Here is a 23,105-nt window from a genome sequence, read left to right on the forward strand (position 1 = left end):
GTTGTGTGTTCTGCGTCTTGTTCACGATAGAAACTGCCAGAAAACAAGCAGCCAACATCTTGCCTACTGTGTGTGGTGACCTCTCAGACACGGACAGATGGCTAAGGCTAACCCAGCCCCCCACCCCACCCCCCACATACCCCCCCCCCCACACACGCTCTGCTGATCTGCTGTAATGAAAACAGTTACATAAGGTGACTGTACTGCAGAAACCTCAGCACTCATCTGTTGTCCATCCACCCGCCTCTCCACCTCAGCACTCCACCTTCACTTCATCAACTATCGTTTCCCCACTCATCCATGGATTTAATTCCAGTCCGTTTTTGTTTGTGCGGCCCAATATCACAAATCACAAATTTGCCTCAGGGGGCTTCACGGCAACACACCATCCTGTCCCGAGACCCTCGCATCGGATGAGGAGCAACTCCCTAAAAACCTGCAACAGGGAGAAAAAACAAGAAGAAAGCTCAGGGGGAGCAGCAGAGGAGGATCTCTCTCCCAAGACGGACAGCGTGCAGCGATGTTGTGTTTACACCATTTACACAATACAACACTGAAAGAGGATAACACAATTATAATGGATTTATAAGATATATGAAGAATGTGATGAGACATATTTCAAGAAGAGGGACGAACACAGGGTGACGTATAAGAGTGGAGGAAGGTGCACACAGGGGGACTACATGCTATGTAGGAGGCGTGATCTAGAAGGGACTGGAGACTGCAAGGTGGTGACAGGGGGGACTGTAGCTAGGCAGCATCGGCTGGTGGTCTGTAGCATGGCTTTGGAGACCAAGAAGAGGAAGAGTGAAGGCAGAGCCAAGGATCAAACGGTGGGAGCTGAAGAAGGAAGACTGTAGTGTGGAGTTCAGGGAGGAGGTGAGACCGGCGCTGGCTGGTAGTGGAGAGGTGCCGGATGGCTGGGCAACCCCTGCAGAAATAGCGAAACATCCCCAAGAACTGGAATCTCATCAGAATGAGTAGGAAGACCTGAGATAAATTCTCCAAATTCTGCAAGAAGTAGTGAGTAGGACCCAGTAGTCTGGCAGCAAGTCCTCAAAAAAGGCCTCAGTTTTCGAGATACCCCAACCCGAGGTAGAACAAAACACAACAATTTTTTTTTTTTTATCTTCAGGGTCTCCCATTAATGAAATGGATTGTTGTAAACTTTTATTTTGGGGGAAAATTTGTTTTTTGTGGCTATTTTAGAAGTACCCCAATTCCTGAAAAAGAGCCAAACTAGGCCAGTGCGGATAGGGGAAGGGTGACAGAAATCCCCATCACTTGTGGATGCTCCGTCTTTTCTTCATCAGACTCGCTGAGGTATGAACCAGGTGTCTGCCCTACATCACCAAAGAGTCGCACTGTAGTTCTCCCAAAAAATACTGAAATACTGTCCTGTAAACATAGCTGTAGTGTAGGCGGGACTTGTACTTGTGTGGTGATAGGAAAAGAGGCCTCCTTTACTTTTCTCTCATTTATCAGAAAAACATGAATCCCTATCAAATCCACCATTCCTGACCTGTCTGGAATGCTGCTGAACAGCAGCCAGTTCTATGTAGGAGTGAAATCCCGGTCGTTGTAGTGTCTTCACTCTCATAGTTATACTCCCGCCACTGGTTGCTGTGCATCGTAACTACCGACCCCACTGGTTGTTATAGTTCACATGTTTTCTCCTCTGGTTGGCTGCTGTCCACCGACATTAGGGACGTGGCGCGGGGCAACACAAACTGGGTTTTCTTTGTTGAACCACATCAGCAGCTGATGAGTGCGCCACGCACCAAACAAGCTTGTACTGCTTTGTAGTGAAACTTTTTTCCTATATCTAAATATATATATATATAGATATATATATCTATATGTAACCCCTTTTTCACTGGTGGGCAATGCCAAGGACATTTAAACAAGACAAAAGCCTAATGCTACCAGTTACTAAAGTGTTACAATACAATGGCGTAACAGGATCCTGAATTCTCAGAGGCGAGGGCGACGACTTCTGACACCATGTCTCGTACTTTATAGTACTTATATTAGTAAAGAATGGACCGGAGACCAAGGCGTAACGTTGACCTTTTACTAGGCATATCTTCAAGTCTCCACACTCGCGCATGCGCGCTCATTACATATCAAAACCTGCTCACTACAGTAGCTGCTCGCATCCGGTTTAAGACTCTGGTGCTAGCCTACAGGGCAGTGAAAGGAACAGCTCCTTCCTGTCTCCAGGCCATGGTCAAGCCCTACACTCTGCGGCCTCGGGGCGCCTGGTTACCCCGTCGCTCAGAGGCCCCTGCTGCTGATCGACCCGGTCCCGGCTCGGTTCTGTCCTGGCCCCACAGTGGTGGAATGAACTCCCCACTGATGTCAGGACAGCGGAGTCGCTGCCCATCTTTCAGCGCAGGTTGAAAACTCACCTCTTTAAGAACTACTACCCTGTTACTTGTTCTTAGCACTTATTGTATTCACTCGTTGAAAAAGAAAACATCTCCTTCTTGCACTTTTACTTTAGCACTGATTTTGCTCTTAGATGCTTGTTTAGATGCACTTATGACCTCTGATGACTAGTAGTTCTCCTGGTTTCCTACGTTAAATGATGCACTTATTGTAAGTCGCTTTGGATAAAAGCGTCGGCTAAATGACTGTAATGTAATGCAATGTAATATAATGTAATATAATGTCATGTCATGTCATGTCATGTCATGTCATGTCATGTCATGTCATGTCATGTTGTGTGTGTGTAGTATATGTATATATGTGTACAAGATGGCGGCGCGCTGGACGCAGCGGCTACTGTGGTTCCCTGTCCAGTGTCGTGTTTTCTTTGTTATTTATACGTTAGTTTTACGTTTACTTACAAGTGTAGGTCATGCTCTCTTCTACAACCGTCAGGAACTTTATACCTCAGAATGGATTACTCACTTCCCTCCACCATCAGGGACAACTTCCCCATCCATATTATCCGCTCACCGGTCTCGCAGTGGAAACGCTGCCCCCTGTCGGCAACGTAAACAGAAGAGGCGGAAGCGAGGCGGGCTACATGCTAAGCTAAGTAGCGTTCCCTTCAGAGTTTCCCTCCCCAACATCTTCATGACTAATGTCCGGTCGTTAGCTAACAAGATGGAAGAGATAAGACTCAGGCTGTCCTCTCAGAAAAGGCTGCAGAACTGCTGTCTGCTGATGTTTACGGAGACTTGGCTCAACAGCAACATAGCGACTCGGCAGTCGAGCTAGCGGGCCGCACAGCCTTCCGTGCCGACAGGACAGCGGACTCCGGCAAGATCCGTGGAGGAGGTTTGAGTGTTTATGTCAGTAACTCTTGGTGCAACAATACAAAGATCGTTGAAAGGCATTGCTCTGCTGATCTCGAGCTCCTTATGATTCAGTGCAGGCCTTTTTACCTGCCCAGGGAGCTAACGGCCATTACCATTGCCGCTGTATACATCCCCCCACATGCTAATGCTAAGGTAGCACTTAAGCAGCTACAATGTGCCATCAGCAGACAACAGACCAAACACCCGGACAATGCCTTTATCATAGGTGGTGACTGTAATCAGGCTAACCTCAGGGCTGTATTGCCCAAATTCCATCAGCATGTCTCCTGCCCCACTATAGTGCGGTATGCTATGTCAAAAAAACAGCTCCCGAAGGATTTTTGTGCCAAATTTTTTTTTTTTTTTGCTGTTTTGGCTTCTATAGGGACCAAACTAACAGAAAATGAAGGGTGCCAAATTTTCTGACCCCCACCCCCAATTCTGGGGGGCCATCTATTTTGGGACCTCCCAGAACAGTAAAATAGAAGTCCGCCTGGGACTACTCTTACTAAAATGGCTGTAGAATTGTTATGCTTCAGTTGTATAACACCAGATTTGGAGGAGATGCAGTTGAGAAGTTGTAGAACAGATCCAAATATCTGTGGCCTACTGGGAAATGGTATTACTGATGTTATTCAAACTCAAATTGTAAGTTTTGTTTAGGCGAACCTAAAAAATTGAATTTCTGCTGTAGTTTATCTGCAGTCCTTCTGTCCTGGTGGATGGTACAACTAAACTTCCACTTGAAGTACATTTTTCCAGGTGTTACCTTTACATAGACACCAGAATTGTGCATCTGGGCCCTGTACTTGCGGAGCTATTTCTGAATTATTTTGGGCATGTAATTTCGGGAGAAAATTCCAAAAAATTGCCTGGGGCTGAAGTGGTTTTTAATGTCCAATTTTTATAATATTATAGTTGTTTTGTAGGTTTTAAAATATTCTGAGTTGATTTATAACACTATTAAAACAGCTAGAAGAGTATTTGTCTGACTTTTGGTTCCTCACCTGGGACACCCCGGACTGACCCTTGTGCCTATCCCATTGATCATTACTCTCCTCTTTCCACTCCTGCTCTTTTCTTGGCCAATATAACTTTTACAGTTATTTTTCATGGGCATCCAGTGACAATTAATACTTTACTGAAGGTGTTGACCATTCTGAAAGACATTCCTGTTCTGACTCTGAAAAAAGAAGGGTTGAAATATGGCCATTGTAGCATAATCCTTGTTAATTTGGTTCATTTCAAACAGGTGAGATCGTAATTAAAGCACAGCTGTGTTTGTAGCTGACTGAAAACAAAAAAGAACAGTACTCAAGATAAAATAAAATAAAAATAGGCCAATACGAAAACAACAACAACAAAACAAACAAACACCACAATAGATTCGAAGAGTCAACATTTTGAGAATCACATTCCTGGAATTGCTGAAAGCAACTACCTGGTAAGTGATACTTTTATTTTAATTTTTTATCATTCAGGTGAAATTTAAAACAAGCCTGAAAGATTTATAAGCCAATGTTTACACATATTTTGACATATATTTACATTGTTTTCCCATTATTAGGTCTAATCTTTCAGTCTGACATGCCCTGATCGAACAATTTTGGACTACTAATAGTAAGCTAAGGTGGGCTAAATTTAAACCATGCCCGCTAGATTTAAAAGCCAACATTTGCACATATTTATATTTACCTTGTTTTCCCATCATTAGGTTTCATCTGTCTGGCATGCACAGATCCGACAACCTACAACAACGAACTCGAAAGCTAAGCTAAACAGTAAGCTAAGGTGGGCTGAGAATGATCTGGTGAATGTGTCATATTTTTCTGATGAAATTTAAACCAAGCCTTCTAATTCAAATATATATTTACATTGTGTAAACTACTAATAAGACACGTTAGCCCCTAGCTAACGGGTCTGACCATTTAGCCGAGCGGTTAGTGATGTCGCCTTGTGGTGCAGTACATCCCGTACCGAATCCCGCACCGGGCAAGAAAATAACCGGTTACAATTGTTTTCCCATCATTAGGTTTCATCTGTCTGGCATCCAACAAATTGGATAACTTGTGAGCTAAGGTGGGATGAGATCTGGTCAATATGGCAGAGGAATGCAACATTTGCGTGATCTGCAAAGAAGGTGCCACCCCTGGCAAGTGACTAGTTAAAAATCCAGCCATGATTGATGACCTACTGCAGGCTTTCTTTAGGTCAAAGTGATTTTGAGCAACTTTCCGACTACTTATCTGGCCTAAATGAAGGGGAACTGAAATTGGTTCATTATCATAATGAGTGTCGACAATCTGTTATAAACAAGAATAAAATTGACCGTCTCAGGGCTAACCAATCCGACCTCAGTCACCTGTCTGTTCTAGAAGAGGACCTGAGCGCAGTTCAATTACTACAGGATCTGTTAGACCTAAACGGTCGAAATCTGTCCCAAAGGAGCAAGTGTGTTTATTCTCACCTTGTGACTTTTGTTCCAAGGGTGATTCAGAGCCACAGCACCGTGTTCTTTCTGATGCAATGGGTGAAACGCTTCTTGAAATAAAGCAGCAGACCCAAGATAACCAAGTAAGAATCTGTGTAGCAGACCTAGTGGATGCTGGTGACGCTTCAGCTCTTGAAAAGTACTATCACAGGGATTGCTTGCGGAAAGCAAAACGTACCACAACAATAAAGAAAGATCATGATAATGAATCACTTATTCGCTCTTTATGTGACGAACAGTTAATCCTCGCCATTCAAAATACCGTCACAGACGATGTTACTCTTGACATGGCTCAGGTCAATGATGCTTACTTGTTGATCCTGAAAAGATATCACATAGATGTCGATTAGACTACAAACTATCGCAAGCATCTGAAAAAGATCATTGGTGAGCGACTTCCAGATGTCCAGTTTGTAAGCTCACTGCAACGAAATGAGCCAGACAAGCTTGTTAAATCAACTGTAGTTAGCAAAGCTATTGACTGCATTATTTCCACTATGAATGATGGTCAGGTTATTGGCAACCTGAAGAAAGTTGCTAACCTACTGCGGGCAGAGATCCTGCAAAAGCGCAGCTGGTCATTTGCCGGGATATTTGACAACTTTAAGAATCCCTCTTTACTCCAATTCTTCCTAAGTCACCTCCTCTTTGACAGTCATGTTGTCAAAGTGTTTGGAATGCGGGATGAAGAAGCAGACAAAACTGTTGATGTTGCATGCCAGTTTCTAGTCCAGAACACTCGCACTGATCGTCAGGTGAAACATCAGCCAAAGAAAGACGATGCCTTTCGGCAAAATGTCCAAACGCCCCTCTCAATCGGACTGCCCCTTGCTATCCACTCTAGAGTGCGTGACAAAATCCTTGTCCAGAACCCCTCAGATGTCTACATTGGGAGTGACTGCTTGAAGATCCTTGACTTAGAAAAAAGTGTGGAGCAGTCTGTTCTTCAACGAATGAAGGATACTGGCAGATTTTGTCTCCCTGACTTTGTGAAGAAGGGTGTGAACATCTGGTTTGCTATTGACAATATTGATCTTTTGGAAGACACAGCCACTGGGCAAGAAACCTTCCATGGCACAGTGGTTGTAATCAACCAGCAGGATGAAAATGGAGACCTGATGAACCAACCACTTGTTATAACAGAAAAACCTCTCACGGCATCACCTCTGGCATTTGATATAAACTTGCTGCAGGAGCCAATGATCAAAACCACTCCATTGAGATTTGAGTCTGTGATAGGAAACCGAAACAATCTAATTTCCCAAGACTTCACTCACACCTGGGCATTCACAAACTACCTTGCAACTGATGATAACAGGGGGGCAACCTCAACTGAACCGCAGCTGGCAAGCAAACAGACCCAGAACAGTGAAGAAGAGAGAAGCCATGCTGAATCTAATAACGACAGAAATCAAAATGACTCTATTGTGTCGATCAAAGAACAAAGGCGTAAATCAGTGAAATTAAAGAAGGAAGATGTGATGACAACTTGGGCTGCAACTAAATCTCTACTGTTATCTCAGTCCTCTAACAGTTGCACCTCAACAAACACAGGGGTGATTGCTCCACTGTTTAAGACCTCGCCAACATATTATGCTACCCTCTATACCGCTTTGAAGTTAACCCAGGGTATCTCTGCCACTGTCAATGGCCCTCACAGAAAAACACTGATAACCCTAGATCTTGACCTTTACTCCCGTGCATTGAAGATTCAGCAGTCAGTTGGAAACACCAACTGGATCCTAAGAGATGGAACTCTTCCCATTGCATTTGCTGTTTTGCATGGTCTAGGTAAAACAGTTGATGGAAGTGGCCTTGACATATGTGCTATTGAAAATGGTGCATACACATCAGCAGCTCTTCGTGGTATCTTTGGTGGCAAAGCTTACAAACGAGGCCTTGAGTACCACATCACTACGAGCCTTGCAATTTTGATGTTGCGATTTGATGCCATCTTGTCAAAACTTCCAAATTGTCCAATTCAGATGCAATGCATTGCTCTCAAGGACAAACTCCATGAACGTAACCCACTGATGGTAGAGATCTTTGAAGAAATCCAATCCTGGTACACAGAAAATGTCAAGCCACTCGAAGATGAAAAAGACATTGGTGAGTTCACTCAATTCTTAACCCAGTATCTTCACCAGGTAGAGAGTCTCTTTAATCTCATCAGCTCTTGCCGCTCAGGTGACTGGGAGGGATACTTGTCTTCATTAGAGAATCTCATCAAGTATTTTTTTTGCTCATGATCTCCTCAACTATGCCCGCTTGATGCCAGTCAATCTTGCTCAAATGAATGCTCTTGAAAAAGATGACCCAGAAACATGGGATGCACTGAAGTCTGGTGCATTTGTGGTGGCAAAGTCAGAGATACCCTTCACTCATATCTTCACTGATCAAGCCCTCGAGCAGGAAATCAAGAAGCTAAAGGGACATGGTGGGATAGTAGGACTCAGTAGAGATGAAGCAGCTCTGGACCGGCTGATCATTGCCACACCTCATCTTGCTGATCTAGTGAATCAGTACCTCAAGAGCTTCCCAAAAGCTTCCAGATCTACTTCAAGGACAGAGCATTATCATCTCTCAGGAGAGATTGCATTGAGGTCAAGAACAAATGCACTGAAGCTACGTGACTTGATTGAGTTGCACTGTGGAGGCAATCCATTCAAAGAAAAAACACCATTCAAGAGTCTTGTTTCATCAGCGCTTGTGACAGATGCGGCAAAGCATGATATTCTCCAGTTTGCGGAAAAGGGTCAGAAGCGCTTTGAGGAGTTTGTTTCTGAACGTTTGATCGCTACGTCAACACTCTCAGTGTGGGACAAAATTAAGAAACTCAAGTTGAAAACCTTTTCAAACTGGATGGAGAAAACAAAGGTACGTGTTGGAGACAAGGTCATCAAGTTGCGTGAGGAACGTGAACTGCTTGGAAGATTTCTCATCATTCAAGGCAGTCGACCAAGTCTAGTTCCCAAACTTGAGGAGACAATTGGAGACTATGAAATGTCAATGGTTCCCCACTCTCTGTGTGCTGTGGATGGAACCTTGTACATCCCTACAGACAAAGCTAGTCTCATGCATGCAATTGAAGATGCCAAGGCAGAGCTCCTTGAAGCTGTCCCAAAGTCTGATCCAATGCAAGAAGATCCGCCAGGTGTCCCTATCAAAGTTCTAATAGTTGATGCCATGGGTGTGCTTCAGAGCATGAAAAAGACACCAACCATGCGGAAGCTGTCAGACCTTCAGGACGCATTTAACAAATGCATCAAAACAATGATGGCTGGCTATCATGAGGGTCGAGTTGTCTTTGATCGATATATGGATGAGTTATTAAAGAAGAAAACTCGACAGAAGAGAGCAACTACTTCTGTAGAATACGAAATCCATCCAGAGATGAAGCTCACTATGTCGATCAAGGATCTCCTCTCTGCATCATCGACCAAGAAGAAGCTGACATGTGAGTTGGGCCAGGGACTGCTAGAGTATTTCTCAAAGGACAGTTCTTTCCTACTGGTTGTCATCTATGACACCTTCATCAAGGGACGTGATTTTGTGGAGGCACACACACATGAAGAGGCTGATACCCTAATACCTCATCAAGTTCTTGCCTCTGCTGCCAATGGTGCCTCACGAGACATATGTGTTTGGTCACCCGACACTGATGTCCTCTTACTGCTACTTGATTTAGTATCATGTGAATGCATTGCAACTCCAACTTCTCTGACATTTTCAACAGGCAAAGGTGCAAAGAAATGGGAAATAAATGTTTTTGAACGTGTTCAAGTTATTGGATGTCAGAAATGTCAGGGATTACTTGGCCTGCACAATTTTTCTGGTGCTGACTGGGGAGGAAAATTTGTTGGAATCTCCAAAAAGACGTGGATCAACGCATACCTGAAGCTTGATGATGATGATCCTGCCCTTGACTGCTTCAAGGACCTTGGCAAGGGTTCCATTCCCCCTGAGCTTATCAATGGTGAGCTCCCATCACTGGTGAAGACATTAGAGAATTTTGTGTGCTGTGTTTACAGCTCAAAAGGTCCAACAACCCTGCCGTCACTCAGATGGGAACTATTCCGATCAAAGAACCTGGAGGGTGAGATGCTACCTCCAACTCGTGCTGCATTGCTACCCCATATCCTACGTTCCAATTATGTCACAATGCGAGATAAGTCATACAAGACGAATTGCCCTGAGCTTCCACCAATCGAACAGAATGGATGGAGTTCAGTGAGTGGCGGATATGTTCCAGTCAGGTGTCTTTCCCTCCCTGCACCACAGGCAGTACTTGAGCTAATCAAATGTGGCTGCAAAGTAGGTTGCAAGGTACAGTGCGGCTGCTCAAAGAATCACCTGCCTTGCACTCCTCTCTGCAAATGTTGTGGTGGAGACTGTGCAAACACAAGTGAGTACATTCCAGAAGATGACAATGCTGATGAATAGATCATCAAGTATTATTTAAATTCCTTTATCATCACCTATATTTGTTTTGTTTTGTTGTAGATGTTTTTGGGGAATTTAGCAGCTTTTTCTTACTCTCTATTTACCTACTGGCGCAACATAGAGTAACTTTTTTTTCAATTGGATACAAAGTGAAACTTTTTACTGCTGCTTGTCATCATGTATATGCTGCTATAAACAACATACAGTATGCTTAAATGAAAGATAAATCTGTCTTACTGGATTACTCGACTACTGTGTGGTTATTTACATAATAGACACTTGTTTAATAAATGTCTTCCATTTTTCTCATTAAATATGACAGTTATTATGTTCCCTTTCCCAAAAAAAATGCAAATTTGTTGTTTTTACCTAATATAGTACAATGGGACATCGCCGTAGGATGGACACCATCTTGGATTTGACCATAAATAAGTAAATGATGGAAATTTCACTGATTCAGTTGAATTCCTTGAGCCCAAAAACCTAAGATTAGACACCAAAATCAGCTTTCTAGCTTGAATAGAAACTGAGATATAGCCATTTTGGCAGCCATATTGGATGCCATCTTGAAAATGATGCATTTCCAGGAGGTAGATTTTCCTAGATTTTTAGTATGTGCTTAAGCATGCCTAGAGGTAACAGAATCAATAGAAAAACTATGCTATCTATTTTCTTGGGATTAAGTTTTTTTTCTTCACATATTGAGCCATCTATTTTGGATACGGGGCGCTCAGAAAGGGGGCTGGGGTCTGAAAATTTGGCACCCATCATTTTCTGACAGTTTGGTCCCTATAGAAGCCAAAACAGCAAAAAAAATCAATTTTGGCACAAAAATCCTACTGGAGTACATACCATACTTCACTACTAGGGGACAAAACACCCTGGACCATCTGTATACAAACATCAAGGACTCATACAAAGCTACTCCCTGCCCTCATCTGGGGCATTCTGACCAACTCTGCCTGTTCCTGGTCCCAGCCTTTAAACCCCTAATAAAACGGATTAAGCCAGCAGTAAAGACAATCACTGTCCGGCCAGAAGGAGCAGTCTCTGAACTCCAGGACTGTTTTGAAAACACAGACTGGAGTATTTTTGCACATTCAGCTACCCATGGCTCCCGTATAGACATTAATGAACAGACATCTGCAATACTAGCCTACATTAACTTTTGCACTGAGAGTGTCACAACAAAAAAATCAGTCTGCACCTTTCCAAACCTGAAACCCTGGATGACCAGTGAGGTCCGGCAGCTGCTGAAAGTCCGGGATGCAGCGTTCAAGTCAGGTAACTGTGAGGCCTACAGCGCAGCCAGATGAAACCTCAAAAAGGGCATCAGAACAGCCAAACATAAATATTCCCTACGAATAGAGGACCACTTTCACAATAACTCTGATCCTCGGCGAATGTGGCAAGGCATTCAGTCTATCACAGACTACAAAAGCTCTAATCGTGGTCCCACTGTCCGTGATGCCTCCCTGCCAGACAAGCTAAATCATTTCTATGCCCGCTTCGACAAGGACAATACTGACCCAGCCACAAAAATCCCCAGCCACCCAGAAAACCAGGTGCTCACTCTATCAGTCGTAGAGGTCAGAGAATCACTGCGCAGAGTGAACACACGGAAAGCTGCCAGACCAGACGGCATACCGGGTTGGGTCTACCGGGAATGTGCCGACCAGCTGGCTGAGGTCTTCACACCTGTATTTAACCTCTCACTGTCCCAATCTAAAGTCCTGGCATGCTTTAAGACCACCTCTATCATTCCTGTCTCCAAGAAACCAACATCCACATGTCTGAATGACTACCGACCCATAGCACTCACCACCATTGCCATGAAGTGCTTTGAAAGACTGGTTCTGGCTCACATCAAAAACATTATCCCCCCCACATTCGACCCACATGAGTTCGCCTACCGTCCCAAAAGGTCTACTGAGGATGCCATTGCCACTGCCCTACACATTGCTCTGACCCACCTTGAACTTAACAGCACATACGTACATCCGGATGCTGTTTATAGATTACAGCTCTGCCTTCAACACTATCATCCCCGCCAAGCTAACCACCAAACTCCTCTCCCTTGGCCTCAACCCCTCCCTCTGTAACTGGACCCTGGACTTCCTGACCAACAGACCTCAGTCTGTTAGGTTAGGTGACCACTCCTCCTCTACCCTGACCCTCAGCACAGGTGCCCCTCAAGGCTGTGTTCTGAGCCCCCTCCTTTTCTCCCTCTCTACCCACGACTGCCTGCCAACTCACCCTTCAAATGTTATAGTTAAGTTTGCAGATGACACCACAGTCATTGGCCGTATCACCAACAATGACGAGATGGCCTACAGAGACGAGATTGAGCACCTCACATCATGGTGTACTACCAACAATCTTGTCCTTAATGTGCAGAAGACGAAGGAGCTGATTGTGGACTTCGGGCGGTCTAGAAGCTGCAGCCACTCCCCCATACACATCAATGGGGTGGAAGTGGAGCGTGTTTCCAGCTTTAAATTCCTTGGAGTCCACATCAGCGAGGACCTCTCCTGGACATCAAACTCCCAGGCCCTTGTGAAAAAGGCCCAACAATGCCTGCATTTCCTGAGGAGGCTGAGGAGCGCCCGTCTACCCCCCAAAATTCTCCCCAACTTCTACCACTGCACCATAGAGAGCATCCTGACCATCTGCATCTCAGTGTGGTACGGCAGCTGCACCTTAGTAGACCAGAAAGCTCTGCAGCAGGTCATCAAGGCGGCCCAGCATATCACCGGCACCCAGCTCCCAGCCATAAAAGATATTTATCACAAACGCTGCCTTCGAAGGGGTCTGAGCATCAGCAGAGATCCCATCCACCCCAACCATGGACTGTTCTCCCCCCTGCGCTCTGGGAGGCGCTACAGGAGCCTCAGAGCCCACACTACCAGGCTCAAACACAGCTTCTTTCCACAAGCTGTTGCCCACCTGAACCTGGCTACCCACTGAATGTCTGTAGATATGTTTAAATATCTTGTACTCCAGCTTTTTTTTAACTTATTTTTAGCTTTTGATCTTCATGTGTGTATATCTTATATTGTGTTTGCTGTGTTTGTCTGTGTCTGTCTTGCACTGATTGGTGAAGCCACAGCCCTCATTTCATTTTTACCATGTGCCTGCACATCGGTTTTAATGACAATAAATTGAATTGAATTGAATTGAATTGAACCTGGAAACATGCCGAATCGCAGTGGTCAGCTGGGTTCGCTGGACACTTGGCCTGAACAGCGTTACTAGCAGGGGCTGAACGGCACATTTTGGCAGAATGGTTAAATGTGTTACACCTCTTGCATCTCTGTCCCCGATCCGGGCAGTTCGGAGCGCTGGTATTGTGACAGCCATCTTCATATCTTCTCTCCACGTGCTCCATAGATGAATCCTCTGATGTTACACAATGAAGTGTTGCTGCTGTGCTCACCAGTTGTTTAGTGAACACACACATTCCACACAACAGGTCAACTAAACACAACTTCACTCACATCATGCCCACGTAACACACTGAACATAACAAACTCACCACACCAAACTGACCCAACAACCTGAACACAAGGGGGCGCACATGTACTGGCTGGTCTCACCATTCTGACACACAAGGGCAACACACAAACAACACTCTACCAACTAAACTACAAATAACACAACACAGCACAATTCTTCAACAAGTTAACATTTAGATAGTAACCAAGGCCACACAACTACAACACAACCTTCTAAACACACACACAACACATCTACATTAAGAATACCCCCCCCCCATGACATGGAGGGTAGTTGGTAGAGTCCAGCGGGCCGCCCTGTATTTAACAGCTGCTCTGTGGAGCGCCCTCTGCTGTTCAGCCTGACAAGAAGTCCTGCAGCAGCGACGCCCCAGCACTGCTGCCTCAACACACAACATTAACACAACACGAACTACACATGTGGCCCCGAGAGCTGCCATCACACACACACACACACACACACACACACACACACACACAGACACACACTGATGAGCCGCCATTGCGTTATGTGACGCAGATCAGGAAGTACTGTGTAAAGAGTCGTGCTGTAGTAACGTACTGAGGCCCCTCCCTCTTTGACTTCTCCTAAAACAGTGACGTGTCCCCCCTGTTGTCCATGACGTCATGAATAAATCCCTCTAAGAGTTTGGGACATTTATACCTATTTCCACCATTCAGCGTCAAACTGATGCATCGCTTTTATTATTGGGCTTGTGTGTGTGTGTGTGTGTGTGTGTGTGTGTGTGTGTGTGTGTGTGTGTGTGTGTGTGTGTGTGTGTGTGTGTGTGTGTGTGTGTGTGTGTGTGTGTGTGTGTGGTTTACCTGCACAGCAGCGAGTCTAGTCTACATGGACAACGTGTTTGCTCCCTCCCATATCCTGGGTTAGATGAGGACATGATGGAGGAAAGGTGTAGGCTACTAGCAGCATATTAGCCAGGTGAGGGAGGAGGGAGGAGGGAGGAGGGAGGGGGGAGGGGGGAGGACACATGTTGGTCTTTTCTGGTGGTTGTGTAAACGTGCATGTGAAAGGTGCGGCCTGTTCATTCATGTGTCTCGCGTGGTTGGCAGACAGGAAGTGCATGTGGACATATGTTGTCGCTGCTTCCGCTCCTACATACTGGGCTTATAAACGGACGTGGTTCTGGTTTCATATCATCTAGTCTCAGTACCCCCCGCCAGTACCCCTCTTCCATAAAGTGTTATGTACCAGTCTATCCACGGAGGGGCGCCATTTGGGATTGGTTGGATGACGCATGTCTCCAGTGAGAGTAGGCTATAGCAGCCTGATGTCCACCCTTGTCAAATGTGTAGGCTAGTCCTTCATATCAGGGAGCAGATAGAGAGGAGGAGGAGGAGGAGGAGGAGGAGGAGGAGGAGGAGGCTCATGTGTGTGTTCTTTGATGCTAATAGCCTCGTTATACAAGTGGGGGGTCGTTGATCTAAAGACAGAATGATATCGCCAACGTCTGTTCTTTCATTTAGCACAACTTGTGGTTCCTCACATGGCCTCACTTCATGACTCATTAGGCTGAAGGCTGCTGCTGATTTACATATGCAAATATCCTACCAAGAGGAGTTGCACCTTCCTTCCATCCACATTAACCATCCAAGCGGGGGGGGGGCACACTACCCGGTTAATGTGCAGACCACCCGGTTTTTCACACTACCCGTAACATATATATATGTGTGTGTGTGTGTGTGTGTGTGTGTGTGTGTGTGTGTGTGTGTGTGTGTGTGTGTGTTCTTGTACATGTTGAGTGTGTATTGTGTACATGTTGAGTTTCCTGCAGCTAGGGGGCGCTATACTAACAACACATGTCCTCTTGTCATTCTGTCACCGGCCAAAGCTTCTCAGTCCCCGAACAGGCTCGAACCTGTGAGTTTCTGTCCCTTTCCAGCATTAGGCTCTACCCTCTACCTGGTAACAGATGACGTGCAGGCCTCTGTGTTTTCTATTGGCTGATGTTGGGAGAGCTAGCCAGCCCAGTGAGGTGATTGGGTGGTGGACTGGTTTATGTCCAGGGGACAGTCCACACCAGTCAGTCTGTAAAGGAGGACAGTTTATTGTGTTCATCAGCAAGACAGACACATGGCTTCATGCTGCCTTGTTGTGTGTTGCTCCCTCCTGGTCGTGGGTTTCTATGGAGCAGGTGAGATAAAATATGTAAATCAGTCTCTGTTCGATGGACTCTGCTGTGTTGTTAGAAAAGAGGTTTTAATTATTGTCTTTAAAACAATTCAACTAAGTAACTTGAACCTGTTTCTCTTTCTCTTCCAGATGCGTTTTTGTGGTATTACCTGGACATATGTGTGTTCACCTCCTCTGAGCTTCCTGACATAGAGTACATACTCTCTGCTTATTTCAATAAGATAGAATATTTCAGGTTTAACAGCACTGTGGGGAAGTGGGTTGGATATGATGAGTTTGGTATCTATACCGCAGAGTTCCTTAACAACGATCCTGCAGAGATGGCAGGAAGGAGAGCAGTGAAAGAGACGTACTGCAAACCTAATATAGAGATACGGTACCAAGATGCACTGGATAAGACAGGTGAGCTGCTCTGCTATGATGACTATTACTACTACTGTTACTACTACTATTAGTAGTACTATTATTATGACTATTACTACTACTGTTACTACTACTATTAGTAGTACTACTATTATGACTATTACTACTACTGTTACTACTACTATTAGTAGTACTGTTATTATGACTATTACTACTACTGTTACTACTATTAGTAGTACTACTATTATGACTATTACTACTACTGTTACTACTACTATTAGTAGTACTGTTATTATGACTATTACTACTACTGTTACTACTACTATTAGTAGTACTGTTATTATGACTATTACTACTACTGTTACTACTACTATTAGTGGTACTATTATTATGACTATTACTACTACTGTTACTACTACTATTAGTAGTACTATTATTATGACTATTACTACTACTATTAGTGGACTATTATTATGACTATTACTACTACTGTTACTACTACTATAAGTAGTACTGTTATTATGACTATTGCTACTACTGTTAGTAGTATTATTAGTAGTGCATGTATGTATATGTGTCCGTGTGTGTGCGCGCGCGTGTCCGTGTGTGTGTTTGTGTGTGAGTGTGTGTGTTTGTCACGTGTGTGCGTGTGTGTGTGTTTGTGTTTGTATCTGTGTGTGTGTGTATAAGTGCGCGTGCGTTTGTGAGTTGTGTGTGCGCGCGTCTGTGAGTTGTGTGTGTCGGTGTGAGCGCGTGTATGCGCGCGCATTTTTGTGTGCGCGCGCGTGTCCGTGTGTGTGTTTTTGTGTGTGCGTGTGTGTGTATGTGTGTGTGTGTGCGTGTTTGTGTGTGATCGTGTGTGTGTCTGTGCGTGTGCGCGTGTGTTTGTGTGTGTGCGTGTGTGCGTTTGTGTATGTGTTTGTGTGTGTGTGTGTATGTGTGTGCGTGTGTGTGTCTCTGTGTGTGCGTGTGTTTGTGTGTGTGTGTATTATTGAACAATAGCACATGGTACATAAAACAGGTGTGTAGTGTTACGGACACACATCAGGTTCAGTATCATTACACAACTACGTCAGAAGAACCCAATCAGGGTGTGAGACAGTCCCCGACATAAAGCAGCGCTGCCAGCAGGTATTAACGGGCTCCAAGCCCCCATGTATGTAAGTCGGGTCTGGCTGTCTGTAGGAGCCTCGCTAGTTGAGCTGTTTGCTTATTAGACGGATGCAAGTCTCAGTCTTAAAGAGCGACGGTGGTCGTAAAGCTGTCCGTCAAGATGGTGTATGAGGATGGTTGTGAACACAGCGCACAACTATTGATCATCTATGACGTCAACAAAGGATTATTGATGAACCCGGAACAGGTTATTAACATCGTGTGGGTTGGGGCTGGAAGAAAAACAACATATGTGTCTAAAAGAATATAATGACATGTAGGGATGAGGTGGGGAAATGAGTAGTATTAGGCTGTACATACTTGTCAACAATGTTGAGTGTTAAGTACTGAGTAATAACAGTGGAAGAGCGTGTAGTATCTGTTTTAGGAGAAGTACAATTCTAGTGTTCCCTCCCATGGACGAGGCAAGTGTGGGGCTGACAGGAGCGAAGAGGTTGTCTTCCACTAACTTCAGAGGGTTTCTTGGCAGCCTTGCAGTGAGTTATTCAGTAAAGTGGGAGAAATGCAGCCTGCTGGAAACCTTGTTCTGAGCTTCAGGGAACTTATTTGTGTTTTAATTAAACCTGCTGAAGTGGGAGTAGGAGGAGATAATGAAGCATGAGTATGCTGCATCTGAGTTCAGCATCTATGCAGTGAATGCGTGAAGGCGTCATCAGGAAACTGAGATTAGTTCTTAACAGACGCAGCTAATGGCGGTGTCTGAGCCAGAGATGTGGAAGCAGAGGCTTATCTTACAGCTGCTATGGGTCATTCTGGGACTTGTTTGCTGATTCTGAAAGAAATGTGTAGTTATACTCCTGTAGTGCGTTGTGTAGCCGTGTCAAAGGGCAGTAGAGTGGACTTGGGGTGATAATGGTTTGCATTATAAAATGTCCTTTACTGAAGGGTGCTCACAAGAGTACATAGCTGCTAGCTGCAAAGCTTCAGTTTGATCACACTGACAGACTACAAGTAGTTTGGATATATAATGTTAGCGCATTTCATGATTTTGCAGCATAGCGCCACCTAGTGGCCAATTAACAGTAAATAATGCACAGAACCTCGGGGCGTCATGACTTTTCGTGTTAATGGGAATTGCTGTGAACAACATCCGCCACCTTGAACCAATAGCATAGCTGCTGCTAAAGAGCTGCATGTTGTCCCTTATACTTTAAACGCTTATAACACAAAAACCGTCGCTGATAAACATCTGAACACATTCACACGTCATGCTGGTAGTGTCACGTGTCCTGTCAGATATTTTGGAGTAGTTTGATCAAATATTTTTGAAAATAAAAAATATTAGGTATATTGTACACTGTACAGGCATATATTGTACATTGCTGTGGATGCATGTTTTGACCGATTAGAATGACCTTTGACCCCCTTGATATGTTCATTCTCCAGAATGTCTGTGGCGATGTTGGTAGCAATTGAATGAATCTGTGCAGAAATGTTTATGTTTTATGATTTTTCATATTTTGAAAAATATAGAGTGACGGACTTCTGAATTGACCATATGTTGCAGTGCAGCAAAGTGTTGGCATCACTTACTGGATCTGCTCACAACATCTCAGCTCTGTAGGATGTGCAGGGGATTTGGGGGACATTTTGGGGCATTTTTGACGTTTCGCAGGTGAAATTTACATTTTTGTCATAAGCCACGCCCACTTTTTGACCAAATTGCATGTATCAACTCCAGTATGATCCTAGATTGTGCACCCCAAATTTCATCCAAATCCATGGTGCCAATTATGAGATAAAACTTCTCCAATTTATAGCGCCCCCTACTGGACAAATGAAACGCCCTTCATGAATTAGGATTTTTTGACAATACGTGACATACGTCTAAAATTTCAAGTTGATATGTCAATGCATTGATGAGTTATGGCACCGTCATGGAAAATCACCGTTTTCAGTCAAGGTTCATTGATCAGTCAAATCGAAACCGAGCAACGGATCAAAATTCTTTCCATAACTTTTTGCCTTGAGTGACTGTAGATGATGTGTGCCACGTTTCGTGTAAATCGATCGCACGACCTAGGAGGAGTTCGAACAAGTATTTTTGGCTATTTTCGCAAATTTGCGAAATAAAATTACAGCAGAAATGGGCGTGGCCTACACCACGTGATTCAGCTATGCTCAGTGAATCTGCGCATGTAAAGGTTTTGCATGTCCGATGTACGGTTTGGGAGTTACACGCCAAAACGCCTTGACCTTCAAAATAGCGCCACCAACTGGTTGACATGTGTCATGTTTTGCATCTGGGGTAAGTGCGAAGTTCTGTACCAGGCCTCCAAAGGGTTTTGTAGAATCTGTTACGGTGTAGGCTGCAGTACCACTTTTACCAACGGAAAAATAAAAATAAAAATCTGAGCAGAAACAATAGGGGTCCCCAGCCCCTGGGGCTTGGACCCCTAATAAATGGTAACAACATCATACAAACAAAGAACAGACACACAACAAAACAGAAGGGGAGTACACGTGTACACATGTAAAGTAACAGACGGCTGTCAGGACACAAGTGTGGTAGTAGGTCAGCAGCTCGTTACTTGTGTTGTTGTTTCAAGGCTGAGAGGTTTAAGGAAAGACTAACTTCTTGGAGACAAGCAGGGATCTTAGGTAATGATTTACACAACTCCTGTTTGTGAGTACACATGTTGCATCTACAGTAACACAATGAATCGGGTGTTGAAGAGCACATCTTCTGGATGAAGACAGCACCAGGTCACGTGTCTCATGTTAAAGGAGGGACAGAGTCACGAGACTCCACACCAGTCCAACACTTGTGGGACATTTAACCATCACACAACAAGTGTGAGCGTGTTTGTGTGTTGTGTTACCAGAATCAACGGAATCTAGAACTTCCAGACCTCCTTCTGCTTCACTGCTGGACAGGACACATGTTTTAAGCTGGTGTGGTTTATTCTTCCAAATGACATTTAAGAAAGTTCTATTTGCTTCTGCGGCGGTAGAACCATAAACCAATAGAGACACAGATGGACCCACAAAGCGAGACAGGCCCTCTGCTTTGGAGAGGAGAACTCCTCCTAAAGTAGAGAAACCCCTTCCAAGACCAATCCTGAAGACAGACTTGGTCTTTTTAATCTGTTGGAGAAATGGAGATGTTGTCTAGCTGTAAGATGTGTAGTTGTATATATTCCCAAATACTTAACGGACTCTTTTACCGGATGTTTCCAACTACACAATCGCTACAATCACGCACAGACAACATTCCACATGTGCACACATATTTAGTCGCAGGTCCGAGGCCGTGGAACACTGGTTACCTGAGGTAACAGAGTTCCTCACGTGCTTCTTGTCCTTCAAAACAAAGTGGTGTCGTCTGCCAGTTGTGAGATTTTTAACTCTCCACCAAAACCCGACATTCCTTCCAAACGTCCATCATTCTCGATATTAACTGATAAGAATTCAGCCCCTCAAATAAATAAGGGAGGAGGAACAGGGCAGCCTTGGCGGAGCCCTCTGTTCATCTGGACTCTTTTACAGCTGTTAAAGTTCATCATAACAGAACTATTCATATCTTTCTAAAACATATTGACAATGCCAACAAAGTTATTCCCAAAGCCCAACGCCTCGACGGACTGTAACAGAACCGTGAGTTCAATCACGTCAAAGGCCTTATAGAAGTCTAGGAACAAAATAAGTGGTTCAGAATTTACTGCATCTGCATCATCCAGCAGATCTAGGATGAGTCTCATGTTACAGTAACGTGCCGGGTTTTCATGAGTCCTGTTTGAGGTCCGGCTATAACAGAGTCTAGTCCTCAATGCGGAGGGCTGGACTGAGGCGACTCACCGCAGAACAGCCGTTTAACATGCTTTATTCCAGCTCTGCTAGGCACTGCCGTAAATCAGTTTATGGTAACTCCTCTGGGGGTCACTGCCGTAATAATGTAAACTAACCTACGACACATCAGTACAACCGCCAAGGTTGGACTACCCCGGGATTCCAACCCACGACCTTTCTGCTGTGAGGCGACCGCACTGACCACTGCGCCACCATGTGGCCCCAAACATTATATACTCTCAGTATTATCAGCCCTACACATTTGACATTGATTCAAAAAGTTAATTTCAAGCCCTGATGATGATGATGATGATAATAATAATTATTATTCTTTACCAGCTGAGCCCAGTGTGAGACTGACTTCAGTGACGCCCCCTAGTGGCCGACATCCGGCCATGCTGATGTGCAGTGTCTACAACTTCTACCCCAAATACATCAGTGTCACCTGGCTGAGAGACGGACAGCCGGTGACCTCTGACGTCACTTCCACCGATGAGCTGGCAAATGGTGATTGGTACTACCAGATCCACTCCTACCTGGAGTACACGCCCAGGTCAGAACACTGAGACTTGGTACCGAATGGACCGGTCCAAATACACGCACAACACTAACTATATACACACACACACACACACACGACTGGACAACAAGGAACAAAGTGATGGTTTAAGGTGGAACGTGTCTCCTCAGTGTCTGCTCTGTAGACACCAGCTGTATGTTTAAGGTGGAACGTGTCTCCTCCGTGTCTGCTCTGTAGACACCAGCTGTATATTTAAGGTGGGATGCGTGGCTCTTTACAGGTGAGATCCCAGGTGGACAACAGAGTATTTATTGTGTATTAATACCGTGTTTTAAACTGGGCTGATGTTTAGTATCAGACTCGACTAGTTTCTGTGCAGACAGACAGGAAAGTACAAACTTACCTCATCCAATCACATCACGTCTTATTTATTGTTGATATGTTGTTTATTTCCTGTGTGTTTTCTTCTTCTTCACTTATTTCATCTCAGGTCTGGAGAGAAGATCACCTGCATGGTGGAACACGCCAGTTTCCCCTCTCCTAAGAAAGTGGACTGGAGTGAGTATCTATGTGTGTCTCTGTCCATGGATAGGTGATGAAGACATAGAGATACAGGTCAACATGCAGATGTGTCTATAGATAGAGACATGTGTCTGTCTCTCCAGATCCCTCCATGTCACAATCAGACAGAAACAAGATCGCCATCGGAGCGTCAGGTCTGCTTCTGGGTTTGATTTTGTCTTTGGCAGGTCTGATCTACTACAAGAGGAAGGCCAGAGGTCAGTAACACTAGATCAGTCCAGACCAGGTTTACACTGGTTCACATCAGTCCACATATACACTATGATACCCCTACACAAGAACACCACTACATATACACACTACACTATAATACAAATACATATACGCAGTAAACTATATCGCTATATTATAATACAAACACATATAAACAGTACACTCTATATCACTACACTATATCAGTACTTATCGACAGTACACTATACATATAGACAGTATACTATACATATCAGTACACATGGACAGTACACTGTACACATTGGTACTTATAGATAGTTGAAGACACAATAGTTAAGTTGGGTGTCATCAGTACTTGAAGTGGGCCAGACTTGTTTGGTTGTATTTCAGTCTCTTCACTCTTCACCACTTTTCTTATCGTTGGTCTTTTTTAACAGGGCGTGTTCTGGTTCCAACCAGCTGAAGCAGGAAGTGACGCTTCTTCCTCGTTGGTTTTTTTGGTGGCAGTTCAGTGTGTGTTGCTTTCACCTGAAGGTTTTTCCCAGATTGTCAGTGCTGTCCCCTGCTGGATCTCATTGCCTCCTGCTCGTATTCT

The 23,105-nt window shown here is 44.5% G+C and overlaps 1 protein-coding gene across 1 annotated transcript; it reads left to right on the plus strand.

Annotated features, from left to right (window-relative positions):
- The first annotated feature begins 6,296 nt into the window (after positions 1 to 6,296).
- Positions 6,297 to 22,973, plus strand: LOC130127208 (HLA class II histocompatibility antigen, DQ beta 1 chain-like). The gene is made up of 6 exons (XM_056296778.1): positions 6,297 to 6,726; positions 16,021 to 16,311; positions 21,574 to 21,787; positions 22,245 to 22,312; positions 22,420 to 22,533; positions 22,948 to 22,973. Exons 1-6 carry the CDS (start codon positions 6,297 to 6,299, stop codon positions 22,971 to 22,973), a joined length of 1,143 nt encoding a protein of 380 aa, XP_056152753.1.
- Positions 22,974 to 23,105: the final 132 nt, after the last annotated feature.

The sequence above is a fragment of the Lampris incognitus genome, chromosome 17 (assembly GCF_029633865.1).
Source record: "Lampris incognitus isolate fLamInc1 chromosome 17, fLamInc1.hap2, whole genome shotgun sequence".
In the NCBI taxonomy this organism is placed as follows: Eukaryota; Metazoa; Chordata; class Actinopteri; order Lampriformes; family Lampridae; genus Lampris; species Lampris incognitus.